Source organism: Pinus tabuliformis, chromosome X (genome assembly GCF_031772625.1).
Source record: "Pinus tabuliformis cultivar Carrire ecotype Pingquan chromosome X, CPIR1, whole genome shotgun sequence".
Taxonomy (NCBI): domain Eukaryota; kingdom Viridiplantae; phylum Streptophyta; class Pinopsida; order Pinales; family Pinaceae; genus Pinus; species Pinus tabuliformis.
This window is the reverse complement of record NC_142308.1, coordinates 1,000,960,916-1,000,974,881: the sequence shown is the minus strand read 5'-3', so window position 1 is coordinate 1,000,974,881 and position 13,966 is coordinate 1,000,960,916. Positions and strand designations below refer to the sequence as shown.

The window sequence follows — 13,966 nt, the reverse complement described above, 5'->3', positions numbered from 1 at the left end:
AATTTATATATCCAAAAGTTTTTTTTTTTATGTTAAAGTAGGTGTGACAAATTGGTATCAGAGCCCAGTTTCAACACTGTGGCCTCAAGTAAAGCATATACAGTATGCAGAACGGTACACCAAGTAAAACTAATGCAAACCAACAAACGTACTTAACTTTGTTTTGTTATCTGGAATGAAATACAGAATTGCAATAGCTGGCAGTTAATCAAAGTGGAGACAAAATGCAAGGACCCAGCAGTAACCCTCAAGAGAATGCAGGACTGTGGGTGCAACTGGATGCAGAATCATGGAGTACTAATCTTGCAATCCTGGAAACTGTCCAGGAATTGAAAAATGAAATGGCACGGTTGCGAGAGGACAACGCACGTCTAACAGTTGAACAGGAAAAGATTCTGAAGAGCCTGTCAGACAGGCAAAACCCACCCCTGTCCAACCCCAGTGCAGAACAGCAAAGGGTAACAGAAGATCAAGATTATCAAATGGAACCTGAACATTCTGAAGATAAGGAGGATCACTCTGATAATGCACCCCAACCGCAAACATCAAAACGTCAGAAAGTGGAATTGCAGGGCGAATTTCGAAAGATTAAACCTCCACATTTTGATGGTGAGCAGGAGGAAGCTGCTGAAGCCTGGTTGATCAATATGAACAAGTATTTTCAGTTGTATGAGTACGACCACAACCTGAAAGCAAGATTGGCAATCTTCCAGTTACAGGGCAAGGCAACCTTGTGGTGGGAGGAAATCAAGATTGTCAAGGGGGTCAGCGAACGAACTATTACATGGGAAAAGTTCCAGAAGTATTTCAAGGAGAGGTACCTGACAGAGCGCTTCTATGATGAGAAGGCCAGAGAATTCCACGACTTAAGACTGGGACAACAAACCATGGACGAGTTCATTAACCGGTTTACTTCACTGCTATGTTATGTACCTTACATTAAGGAGAAGGCCAAGGTTCAGAGGTTTGTGAGCAGCCTACCGTCATACATAAGGGAAAGGATTGAATTCGATAACCCTAGAACCATGGATGAAGCCATCCGTAAGGCGAGAATCTGTTACCAGCAGAGTAAACAGAAGGGGGACACTTCAAGTAAGAGATGGAATGAGAAAAGAAGTGGTCGGGTGGTTGGAAGCAGCAAAGGAGGTCGCGGCAGTGGGAACAAGGGTGCTGGTAAAGGACTAAGTAGTAGACCTGTTGCAAGGAACGTGCCCCGGTCCAGACCAATGAGCGAATCGAAGGCAAATGAGCAGTCTGTTAGACCAGATGGTGAGGGGATGACCAGACCACCAGTGCAATGCTGGGGTTGAGTTCGAAGGTAAAATCGCAAACCTATCCATAGCTGTTCTTATAGACCCAGGGGCTACCTTAAGTTATATTAGTCCAAAAATTGTAGAACAGTGTAAACTGCAAGCTGAAAAATTCAAGAATCCATGGCTGGTCCAACTAGCTACAGGAGCCAAGAGACGAGTCTTGGCCAAGGTAAATAATTGTGCCTTAGCCTTAGCAGGGCAGCCAGTAGTGGCAGATTTGAATGTGTTACCGTTGGGCTCCTACGATATTTTGATTGGGATGGACTGGCTGGAGAAACACTGGTCCTTGGTGAACTGCAAGACCAAGACCATATATTATAAAGATGATCAGGGGGATCAGCAAGAATTACAAGGAATTAGACACCCTGTACAGATCTGACCCATTACAGCTACCCAGCTAGCTAAGTGCATCAAGAAGAAATGTCAAATCTACGCTATCCAGGTGGGGTATGCAAATCAAAAGGACAAAACTGCCATGCTGGGTAACATTCCGATAGTGCAAGAGTTTGCAGATGTTTTTCCCGAGGAAGTGCCGGGATTACCACCAAAATGGGATGTGGATTTCACTATGGAGCTAATTCCAGGAGCAGCACCTGTATCACGGGCACCCTATCGTATGAGTGTGCCAGAACTAACAGAATTAAAGATGCAGCTACAAGAACTGTTAGATAAAAACTATATCAGACCCAGCGTGTCGCCTTGGGGAGCCCTAGTGCTGTTCGTCAAAAAGAAAGATGGAACCTTTCGGATGTGCATTGATTATCGCCAGTTAAATAAGCTTACAATCAAAAACAAATATCCTTTGCCTAGAATCGACGAGCTCTTTGATCAGGTGAAGGGAGCCACGGTATTTTCAAAAATTGATCTGCGATCTGGTTACCATCAGATCAGAATAAAAGAGGAAGATATCGCTAAGACCACCTTCAGAACGCGGTATGGGCATTATGAGTTCATGGTGTTACCCTTTGGGCTGACAAATACACCTGCCACTTTCATGTGCTTGATGAACAATGTGTTTCATCGGTTTTTAGATAAATTTGCGCTGATATTCATAGATGACATCCTGATTTACAACAAATCAAGGAAGGAACATGAGGAGCACCTTAGATTGGTGTTGCAAACTTTGCGGGAACATCAATTATATGCAAAGTTCAGTAAATGTGACTTTTACAAGGAGGAGATACAATATTTGGGCCACGTGATCACTAAAGAAGGCATTGCAGTGGACCCTGAAAAGATTAGAACTATAATCGAGTGGCCTATACCAAAGGACGTGACAGATATTAGGTCCTTTATGGGGTTAGCAGGGTATTATAGAAGATTTGTCGAAGGCTTTTCGAGAGTAGCATACCCAATCACCTCTTTGCAAAAGAAAGGAAAAGTATTTAAGTGGACCTCAGAGTGCCAGAAGAGCTTTGAACAGCTCAAGCACTTACTCACTACTGCACCTATATTAAGTATAGTTGATCCTAACAAGGATTACGTGGTCTGCACGGACGAAAGTAAAGAAGGTGTGGGAGGAGTGCTGATGCAGGAAGGAAGAGTCATTGCTTATGAGTCCAGAAAGCTGAAAGAGCATGAGCAGAAGTATTCTGCTTATGACATGGAGTTGGCTGCTGTCATTCATGCCCTGAAAATGTGGCGACATTACCTTTTGGGCAGAAAATTTCTGTTATTAACAGACCACCACAGTTTAACGAACTACTTCAGTCAACCCACCTTAAATACGAGACAAGCTCGCTGGGCTGACTTCCTAAGTGGGTTCGACTTTGAAATTAAGCATCTAAAGGGTAAGGAGAACTGAGTAGCGGATGCATTAAGTCGGAAGGTGCAATGCGTGTGCAAAATTTCAGTTAGTAAGTGGCAAAGTACCTTAGTGGAAAAGATAAAAATAGCGGCTGAACAAGATGCTGTTTATCAGCACATCAAACAGCAATTACAGCAGCAATCTGATAAGGAATTACAGCAAGGGTACAAACTAGATGATGCTGATATGTTGTGCTTTAATAATAAGCTGTATGTGCCCAATGAAGACAGCATTAAGAAGTTGATTTTGGATGAATTTCATACCAGCCATTATACGGGACATCCGGGCTACCAGAAAATGGTTACCGCACTCCGCAAAGAGTACTACTAGCCAAAAATGAAGAAAGAGATAGCTGAGTATTTAGCACGCTGTCTAGAATGTTAGCAAATTAAGGCGGAACACATGCACCCAGCAGGGCTGTTACACCCTCTACCCATTCCAGAATGGAAGTGGGAGACTATCTCCATGGATTTTATAACGGGACTGCCCAAAACCAAGAAGAATAATGATTCCATTATGGTGGTAGTGGATAAGCTGAGCAAGGCAGCACACTTCATACCTGTGCAGTCGACATACAGGGCTGTACAAATTGCCCATATTTTCATGCAGCATGTGTTCAAATTGCATGGACTACCGAAAGTGATTATCTCTGATCGGGATGTCAAGTTTACATCAACCTTTTGGAGGACCTTGTTTGCTGAACTGGGAACATAGGTGAACTTTAGTACAGCTTATCATCCCCAAACAGATGGTCAAACAGAACGAGTAAATCAAGTTGTGGAGGACATGCTGAGAGCATGCGTTATGATGAAGCCGACTCAATGGGAGGACTATCTCCACTTAGTCGAATTCGCATACAACAATGGATACCATTCCTCAACTCAGATGAGTCCTTTTGAGGTTATGTATGGGCGGAAGTGCCGCACACCCGCAAGCTGGGGTGGACCGGAGGACAGGTTGCGAATTGGTCCTGATATGTTACAGGAAATGGAGAACACAGTGAAAAGGGTGCGTAATAACTTGAAAGCCGCTCAGGACAGGCAGAAAAGTTTCGCTGATCGAAAGAGAAGATTTAAGGAATTCCAGGTTGGGGATCATGTGCTTGTGAGGATCCAACCAAGAAGGAGTACCTTGCAGTGGAGCGGATGTGCCAAACTAGCACCTCGTTACTTTGGACCTTTCCAGATCTTGACCAAAGTAGGACCGGTCGCTTACCAACTTGCCCTACCAAGCCATATTAGGATTCACAATGTGTTTCACATATCTGTATTAAAGCAATACGTTTACGATCCTAAACATGTGATTCAATGGCAGAATGTGCGGGTAAGAAGTAATCTGGTTATTATGGATAAGCATTGGTTATAAACTGAGAAATAACTAAATCCGTTGCTGTTTGCAGGTCGAGCCGGAAGGCGAAGTTCTGGTCGAACCACTGACCATTCTCGACCGGAGAGAAGTGCAGCTGCGGAAACGAGTTATTTCCCAAGCTAAAGTGCAGTGGCAGCACTATGGACCAGAGGAGGCCACTTGGGAAGATGAGGAACTCCTTAGAGAGGCTTATCCAAATCTGTTTACAGGAGATAGACATCGGGACGATGTCCAATCTCAGGAGGGGGAGATGTAATGACCCCAGATTTATGTAAATTTGAAAGTTACTGTGGTAAAAGACTAATATAGTTGTTGTTATGTTTTAAACAAAACTGTGGCAAACTAATTCTGATTGAATAATTTAAATTTAAATATTTTCTTGGAATTGCTGGCAGCCTCTAAGAGGTGAATCTTAAAGAAAATGATCAGTTGTGATAACTGATGGAACTACCCTCCAAAAGAGGGAAAAACCCTGACTGAGGGATTATGTGCTGTTGGGACAGAGAGAGGAAAAACAAATCTTGCTCCAAGAGTAAAGGAGAGAGAGAGAGGTTAAGTCTGGTGAGGACCAAATAACCTGGCACAAGAAGTGCACTGTTCCTGTTGAGGGCTGGGGGCCTGCAGGATTGCTCGGGGGGAGAACACCGTCTGAAGGATGGATTCTCATGGCTAGGAGGAGAGCAGAATTTAAGTTCATGTGACTTTTGTTTGAACAAAACCATTCCTGTCAGAGGTGATCAGGTACGGTTCCCAAACCAGTAGTCCCTGTTATAAAAAGCATTGTGTATGGAATTTACAGTAATTTATTTATGAAAGACTCTGTGTGATTCCTAAATACTGATGGGAAAATAGCATTCTGTGCATCTGTAAAGGTTAAATAAAAACTGTCCGTTAATGGACCAAATGAGTTAGCACTCAGTCAGAATTAATGAGGCGGAAGAGTAAAGTCAAGAAGGGCATGGGTGTATTAATAAGGCGGAAGAGTAAAGTCAAGAAGGGCATGGGTGTACAGAACCCTACTCAAGGTTCGGCTACGAGGTAGCAGCCTTGATCCAAAAATTATTAAATAAGCAGTATTAATCAATTTGTTTAACAATGGACAGGTTAAAAAGAAAGGTGCCTTACAACCTGTGGACTGATGAGTGTCGTAGAACAGTGCATGAAAGAGGGTTTATGCCTTTATACAGAAAGAAAAGGTATCGACTGCAACAGCAGAAATCTTGTGACAGCGAATAGAACGCTGGTAGATACCCTAGGTTTTCCAAACCACGTGCGTTCAACAGAAAAGCTCTGCGTAGAGAGCGTTGGATGACGGGTCACCTTATAGTATTAAAGGGTGCCATAGAACCTCCTGGCTTAAGGTAGAAAACCCAAGATGAATTTATAATAAAGAATGTACAGAACGAGAACATTTCCGTATGCTGTGAAGTACAGAGACGGAAGCATTAACTGAAGTGAAGAATAAGGCTCTGAGTATTAGAGCTAAAACTGATAACTATGAAAGTATATATTCATTTAATGCATGCAAATAAAAAAAAACATTTATCTGTAAACCTGAGACGAGAATTTGTATCTGGCAATAACAGATAATCTTGTTCAATCTGAGCAAAGAACTGAGCATGTGAGAAAAGAAGGGTGACTCCGTTAAACAGTAAATATATGTAAGCAAACCATAACTTTTCGGGCCTATGCATGCAAGCAAAGGGAAAGTAACCTTGTGAAACCGCAAGCCTGTGCATAAAGAACCTAACCACAGACACATATTTAATAGCCGCGGAACTGTATAATGAAATAGAAGTCATGCAAGCAACTAATCCTTTCACGGAATGAGGGATTGTTAACCAAACATTATTTACGCGCTAAGCTATGATAAATCAACTGGTAAACGTAACATTTCTTTTACAGAATATATAGCATGACTATCATCATAATATGGTAAATGTCAAGACAGTGATGTCCAAAAGAAAAGACCAAAAACCCATATAGCAAATTAACGCGGTGACTCTATTTCTGAGAAAGAATATACAAAATGAAATGTTCAATATATAAGTGAAATGTCTGTGGGCTAAGCAGAGTATTACAGCATTAAAAGGTAAACTTATACTCTGAGCAAATTAATACATATGCGAACAGAATCAGTTCCATTAAATACATTTATAACCCCATCTGCGCGTGGAGGCCAGATGTGAACATTCTTAAACATAGCTATGATCTAAGTCTGCCGCCAGTGGCTCGGCAATACAAAAAAGGAAGACCTCGATGGTTACCACAGAACCCCGAATTTCTGAAAGAACAACTTGTAACCATTAACACAGACAATCTTAGTTAAGCAACAAGCCGGATGTAAGGTTCTTCACCGAGAGCAACTCGGAGGGAACGAGACTACCAAATGGGGAAACTGAGACCTGCATAGACCATTTAAGGTATGCATGATGGTAAACCCTGAAATGTATTCGAATAAACCGACCCTTAGGGCATGTATGACTGTAAACCCTGAAATATTTCGAATAAACCAACTTTCAAATGCTGAGAAGCTTACCTGGGTTTGATCGAAGTCGTTGCAGAGTAATTCCGTGGGAGTTGACCAAATGTAACCAGGGCCGCTGCACCAGGATTTGTCAAGGGAAAACCAAACTGCAATAAGTAATAAACCATGCGATTCCAGCCATAAAAAAAAATACAGAATAATGAACAAGAACACCTTCTTAGTACCTGTAAGGTTTAAAGCGAACAAGGTCCAGCTCCGGCATGACAGAACGGCAGTATAGTGCTGTTGATAGCGAACTCGAGGAGGAGTGAGGAACCATTCCGCAAAGACCGCGGACAACAAAGGAAACAATAGTGTGAATGGTCGATTAAATATCCACGCAAAACCCTGAACAATTTCCAGCCCTCCGATCTCAGGAAGAGATCTGGACCGTCGGAGTATGGCGGGAGTAGCTGGCGGAGGAATCAACGTTGGCAATACCGAGAAGTCACATGGCTGGGAGAACCAGGCCATGCCACCTGCCCAAGAAGGACGGGCGGACATAAAAGCTTCGGTGATCTGTCAATGAAGGGTACTGCGGTGGGATCCGAAAAGCCCACGCCATTAATACCAAGAGTTAAAATATCTGCAGTGACTGCGGAAGTTTAAACATTACATAACCTACCACCTGTACTGGAGATGTTGCCGCATGGAGACGTAACCGAGACCTTAACATAGGTGTCAATCAAATGAAATACATTGGGTAGCAATTGTATAATGTTAATATTGTATGCCAACCGTGTCGTGGGCCATATGTTTTCCATTCCATGCAAACTATAACCTATACGTTTATCTTTGTAAAGTATAATGTGCAAATAAGGCTAGTGATCACATAATGAGCTGCAAGTAAAGGATTATCGTGTGTGTAATTTATATATCCAAAAGATTTTTTTTTTAGGTTAAAGTAGGTGTGACACCATGTCTGCAACAAATTTTCCCAATGTTTTCAATAGAGAAAGGGCAATCAAACGGCATGGGAACAACTTATTTCTTTTTCTAAAGTATGGCAGATTTATTTTGAAAATTTTGACCATCTTAAATAGGTTTTAAGTAAGGATTCCTTCACCTGGAAATTTCGAGTGCTTTTGAGCATCCATATTTTGCCAAACCTTTATAAGTGGTCTTTCCTTGCTTTTCAAATTCCCCAGGTAGAATGAATTTACATACAATCTCCATACAAAATATTAAGACAATTAACCATCCTTATTTACGGTGGTAATTTTAATTGTCCAAGTATTATATCTAATTGAATGAACACTGCGAATTCTCCTCATAGAAGGAAGAAAGAAACCATTTTTGAATCGAGGCACATTAAGTACCAATATCCATAACAAGAAGAGACTTCAAACAAATAGTTCACAAAATCGACCTTATTCACATAGAGATGCATAGTCATGTGAACAGACTCACAGCTCTGCAAGAGACAACACCACTAAATTCACTTACTCTGTGCTTCCACAAAAGTTGCTTATCCTTTTCCCTTGCAAGGATATAAGAGGATGACAACACACTTTACTTCCTAGAATGTAAATCACGATTCACAAAATAGCTTAAAAAATCAATAAACTTATATGCATTTTAAACACCAAATCAGGAAACAGATTCAAGTATATACTATTGTTGTATAAAAAACTCATAGGGAACAGTAAGAAAAACCAGCGTATATGTATGTATGCACGCGAGCACATCGCCTAGACAAAATTTTGGTGAGTAACGGGCTCGGGGATCAATAATGAAGTTCAACCTTAGATGGATGGATTTTTGTGATCATTGTCTTCTTGTTCCTTTTAACTCAGCCGAGAGTGATGCTTGAATTCATGCATAACTATGCGGAGACAGTCTTTGCTCCGATTTCCTACCCACTAGGTAAGTGTTTTTTTCTTTTTCTTACATAGACAATCTGAAGGCATTGTTGAGAGCACAGCCAGTTGCTACACTATGCTCCCCTTCAACGAACTCAGAAACAACTGTGATATTTCCAACTGCCTAGCCAACTCTGTCCTAATGATCGGATTTTTTTCTCTTATTCAGAGGAGAGAGTATTTGCTCAGAATCTAGATAGTCGTTATCCATGGCTCTGCCTCCCAGGATAAGCCTTACCTAGCCAACGATTAATTGCTGAAAGAAGTAAGCATTATATACTTAACATTGTTTCCTCACAAATCAAAAAGCTCATGGTTGTTATAGAATGCTTACAGACACGTCTTATTCCACTAATTTCTTCCTTATTCGATCCACATCCTCATCCTTTCTAGATCCTGCTTTTACTTAACATGTCATGCATACCTTATGCTCGTGTTTATCGCTTGGAAAAAAAACATTATGTTTGTTGCTTAATCCAATAGGTTGAAAATAGTTGTTAACCACCTTTGTATTTAACTCCTTATCGACAGCAGGTGACAAGCTGAATTCCGAATTTTCTTCAACTTCCTACCAAGTCTCTTACCTCCAAAATGGTGATAAAGCAGGCACCGATAGCACTGCGTCTTTTTTTCTGTGATTTTTAGTATGCATTGCTTTTCTTTTAATAAACCTAATCTCATTCACCCACCCAACCGAAGGAGCAAGCCAGAGACAGATTCAATGCACCCATAAAATCGATCTAATTCCTCTGTGGCATTTCATTAATAGAAGGCACAAGTTCTTGACATTTATGTACGTGTATTCTACATAGAATTTCGGCTCGTAGTGACAGTCATGCTATAACCCTATTCATGAAAATCGAAAAGGGACATGCGAGTAGTTTGATTGATAAAGCAATCATCCAGATCTTTTTGTCGATTTTGAGAATCACCATTGAAGCTCACCAACTATCTTCTCATAATAGCCAACATAATCACCTTTTCTTATCATTGTGAAGCATGAATGAAATCCCTGCCATTATCATCACATAGTTGTATTGATACAATGGTCTTTGGAACACCCGATTCTATTATTTAAATCTTGCTTGAACACATATGGTTGTGACCTTATCTTACAGATTATCCTTTTCAACCTCGACAGTGATTTGTCTGACTGTTGGGTGAGTCTTCTATTGTCTTTGTATACCTGGTGCCATCTTTTGGTACATAGAATATAACGTTATTCAAGCTTCCAATTATATTCCCTTCCTATTCTGGTTCCCTTACTACATCCTACCAAAACAAATTTTCAATGCCTTACTACATGTAGTGAACCTTATGGCACCCCTTGTGGGCTCCTTTTTTGGTGGCTCAGCTCTAAACTAGAGAACTAGGTTGCGTGTTAGCTTGAACTTGGTTTTTCTAGCAGTCTTTTGTCACCAATACGAGTGAACCAAGGCAGATTTATACTTATTTTCACCATAAACCTTCACTCCTTTTTCACTTTATTTCAGGAGGGCTTTCCTTGTGATAGCGAACATGCCACATGCTACTTAAGAGGATTGGAAGCTCTCTAAAAACACGTTTATCCATTCTATTCTTAAAACGATGCCTCTTATTTTACCTTTGGATTTCGAGCAAGTTAAAAACCCTGGTTTGGAAAGAGACATTCGTTCTACTTTTCCTAAATTCTTTAGTTACAGGCCTGCATAAATATAATCAACTCATTTTTATAGTGTAATTAAACACTCTAAGGGTTCAACTATTTCGTGATAGTAATTTATATTTGGTCACTTTAAATCCCTTATACTAGGAATCATCGGGCATTTCACAGTTGTTGAATAATTTATCAGGACTATACTTAGCCCCACCATAACCATTCATGAAAAGTTTACTATCAAACACATCATAGCACAACTCTGCAAAATCACCATATCTAAGAATATCAACTTTGAATACTGGATTAATGGGATCTAATAATACATTCCACAACTTTGCTGCTTGAATATCTTTCCACATATCTGCAAGCGCTATATTTTCGTACTGGCCCATCTCTTTTACTAGTGGGTGTCTTGAAGAACAGGCGATCGATTTTCAGTTTTGGGTCCGGATCAGCTTTACTTATATATCAATTATTTCTACAAGTAATAATAATACTACTAATTTAAAATAATGTTATATATATATTTTCTGTGATCTGACATGTACCATATAGTAAGCGTTTTGATACTTCTTACCAATTGACTCTATAAATGTTTATCATCTATTCAATTTATATGACATCTATTATATATATATATATATATATATATATATATATATATATATATGTATATGTATGTATGTATAATTTGTTAACTAATTTTTATGTTTTAATAAATTATAAAAAAATATTGTATTAAAAAAATGGTCTGAAAATGTAACATTACATTAGTTATGAAATTTTAAGATTGCAGGTTATCATTCTTGAGCTATTAAAAATGTCCAGTTCTATCACACATTTTTAATAACACCAACTTAGATTGATCTTAAGTCGGGATCTACCATACCCTGAGAAGGACCAAATCTCTTTTCACTTTAAAAGTGGTTTGCAACTCAAGGCATTTGATCCCTCTGAGGGTTTGGTACACTCTGTATTAAGATGTATCTAGGTTCTTTTTATTATTAATTATAATTAATTTAAATATAAATATAAATATAAATATTACTTTTATATTTTATAATTTCATAATTTTATTTAATTTTATTTTTATCAAGTCAAAATGTTAAGGATTACATCTCTACCATACTTGGATCAAATGTTTATATAGGAGTTATGTTTAGTTATGAACCTCAAACATAAAGAAAAATTGTAATAAGAAGTGTATCAGGTGAGGGGATCCCAATCTTTATTTGCCAAACTTGGGGAATATCAATTAAAATGTAATATTATTACATTTTACATAATATTTCCCATCACCCCAACCTAAATATCAAATTTTACTTAGTATCTAGCCTAACCAATGTTAATTTTGTAATTAAGTTTGTTTACTTTTAAATTTAAAATATGATGAAAAATTACAATAAGAAGTGGACTAGTTGATGTAAATACTCGGTGAAATGTAATATTATAGTATTATGTTTTACACAATATAAACTAGTAAAAATTTGATGGGGGTAGGCAAAAATATTAAAGGGGAAGGGTCTTAACCAAGAAATAAAATGCATAGTTTTGATGCTTCTATACATCTCTACACATTATGTACTCATCCATTTAATAATAGAAACAAAGCATAAAATTTTTTTAGGGCCACCATACATATCCAAACAATTTCCCAACACGAACATATTCTTAATTTTTTTTTACCTTTACAACCTACATGCATTCGATGCCATTATTTTGTAAAGCTAATTATGTATCTAAATATAACATGGAACTAGGATGCATACCATGGGTCAATGCCATGGATTCTTAGCATCCTGTTTCAATAACATGAACCCTTTTTATTTTTTTATTTATTTAATTTTTGTAAAGATATTTTTATTTTATTTTTACCAAGTTAAAATGTTCAAATTACATTAATTTACAATAAATTACACATATTTATCATATTTTAATTTTAATTTTATTTTAAATGAGTCAAAACATTTGCATTACATTATATTATGCTTAACACATTCACCGAAAAAACACCTCTTAACAAAATAAGAAATGAATAATTTTATTTAAAAATAAAAAATATTATATTAAATTTTAAAATAAAAATATTATATTTTAAAATGTTATATTCTAGTGCAAAATGGTTAAAAAAAACTAACAGATGAAACGCTCTCACACTCTCCAAGGGTTTTGGCAGCACTAGGGTTTCGGGCCACCTGACTCCGCGTAGCAGCCTCTTCTCCTCGCTCATGCATTTGTCGTCGCGTCCTGACATCATCCTTCGACTGAGCGGGCACATGCCTGGACCTCCCACAGATTGGTACTACCTTGCGCACACCGACAAAAGGAGAATGGCGTTGAATTTGTCGAATCTATTTTCCAGTTCAATTGGGGACTGATAATCTTAACGGTAATGTTATTCACAGTGTTTGCTTCTTTCGGTCAATTGTGAAGGTCGCCGAATTTTTCAAATCTATTTTACAGTTCCGTCAATTATGAATGAAATACATGTTGAATGGTAATCTTCATAACAGTGTTTCCTTGTAGGTCGGTCGAGCATCAATAGCTGAGCTGTTCAGTGGTAATCTTGATAACAGTGTTTAGGTGTTGAAGTGAAATCAGAATTTTGTTTTATCAATAACTCGCTTGTTGAATGGAAATTTTCATAACATTGGTTCCCTGATTTAGTGAGGGTATTGGAAAATAATAACAGCTAGTTATAAACAATAATGAGAACTTATTAGAATTGGAATAATTTCAATATGGAGGAATTTATTAGAATTGGAATAATGTCAAATCTCTAGGAAATAGGTGGGTGCAGCACGAGGTGGCATGAATATAATTTTTTAAATTTACTAAAAGTAATGGACCATTTTTCTAAATAAAATTTACTTATATATAAATGAATGTTATAAATAATAATGAGAACTTACTAGAATTGCAATAATCTCAACATGGAGGAACTTATTAGAATTGAAATAATATCAATTCTCTAAAAAATTTGTGGGTGGGGATCCATGTGGCATGAATCTAATTTCCTAAATTTATTAAAAGGAATGGACCATTTTCCTAAATAAAATTTTCTTATATATAAATTAATGTTATAAATAATAATGAAGAACTTATTAGAATTGGAATAATATCAACATGGAGGAACTTATTAGAGTTAGAGTAATCTCAAAACCCTAGGAAATTGGTGGGCGGTGACCCACTTGATGTTTAAATTTAATAAAAGTAAATGCAACCTAACAAACTCTGTAATACACTACATCTGTTGATAAACACTAAGAATAAGTAGATCCCCCTTGAAAATAAATCTAGGCCCTCATTAAAAAAGTATAAATATGAAAGAAACCTCATTCCATCTAAAGTTCATGTATATACCCTAATAAGTAGACGCCCCTTGAGAATCAATCTAGGCGCTCAATTAAAGCTAGCAATTGCACCAGAAGTTAACAAGTAAATTTAATA

General features: G+C 38.1%; 1 protein-coding gene across 1 annotated transcript; it reads left to right on the top strand.

The window, feature by feature from the left end:
- Positions 1–1,788: 1,788 nt before the first annotated feature.
- On the top strand, positions 1,789–3,450 carry LOC149143103 (uncharacterized). Its single transcript, XM_089451674.1, has 3 exons — positions 1,789–2,160; positions 2,791–2,931; positions 3,235–3,450. The coding sequence occupies exons 1-3, from the start codon at positions 1,789–1,791 to the stop codon at positions 3,448–3,450; spliced, it is 729 nt and encodes a 242-aa protein (XP_089307800.1).
- The last annotated feature ends 10,516 nt before the right edge of the window (positions 3,451–13,966 follow it).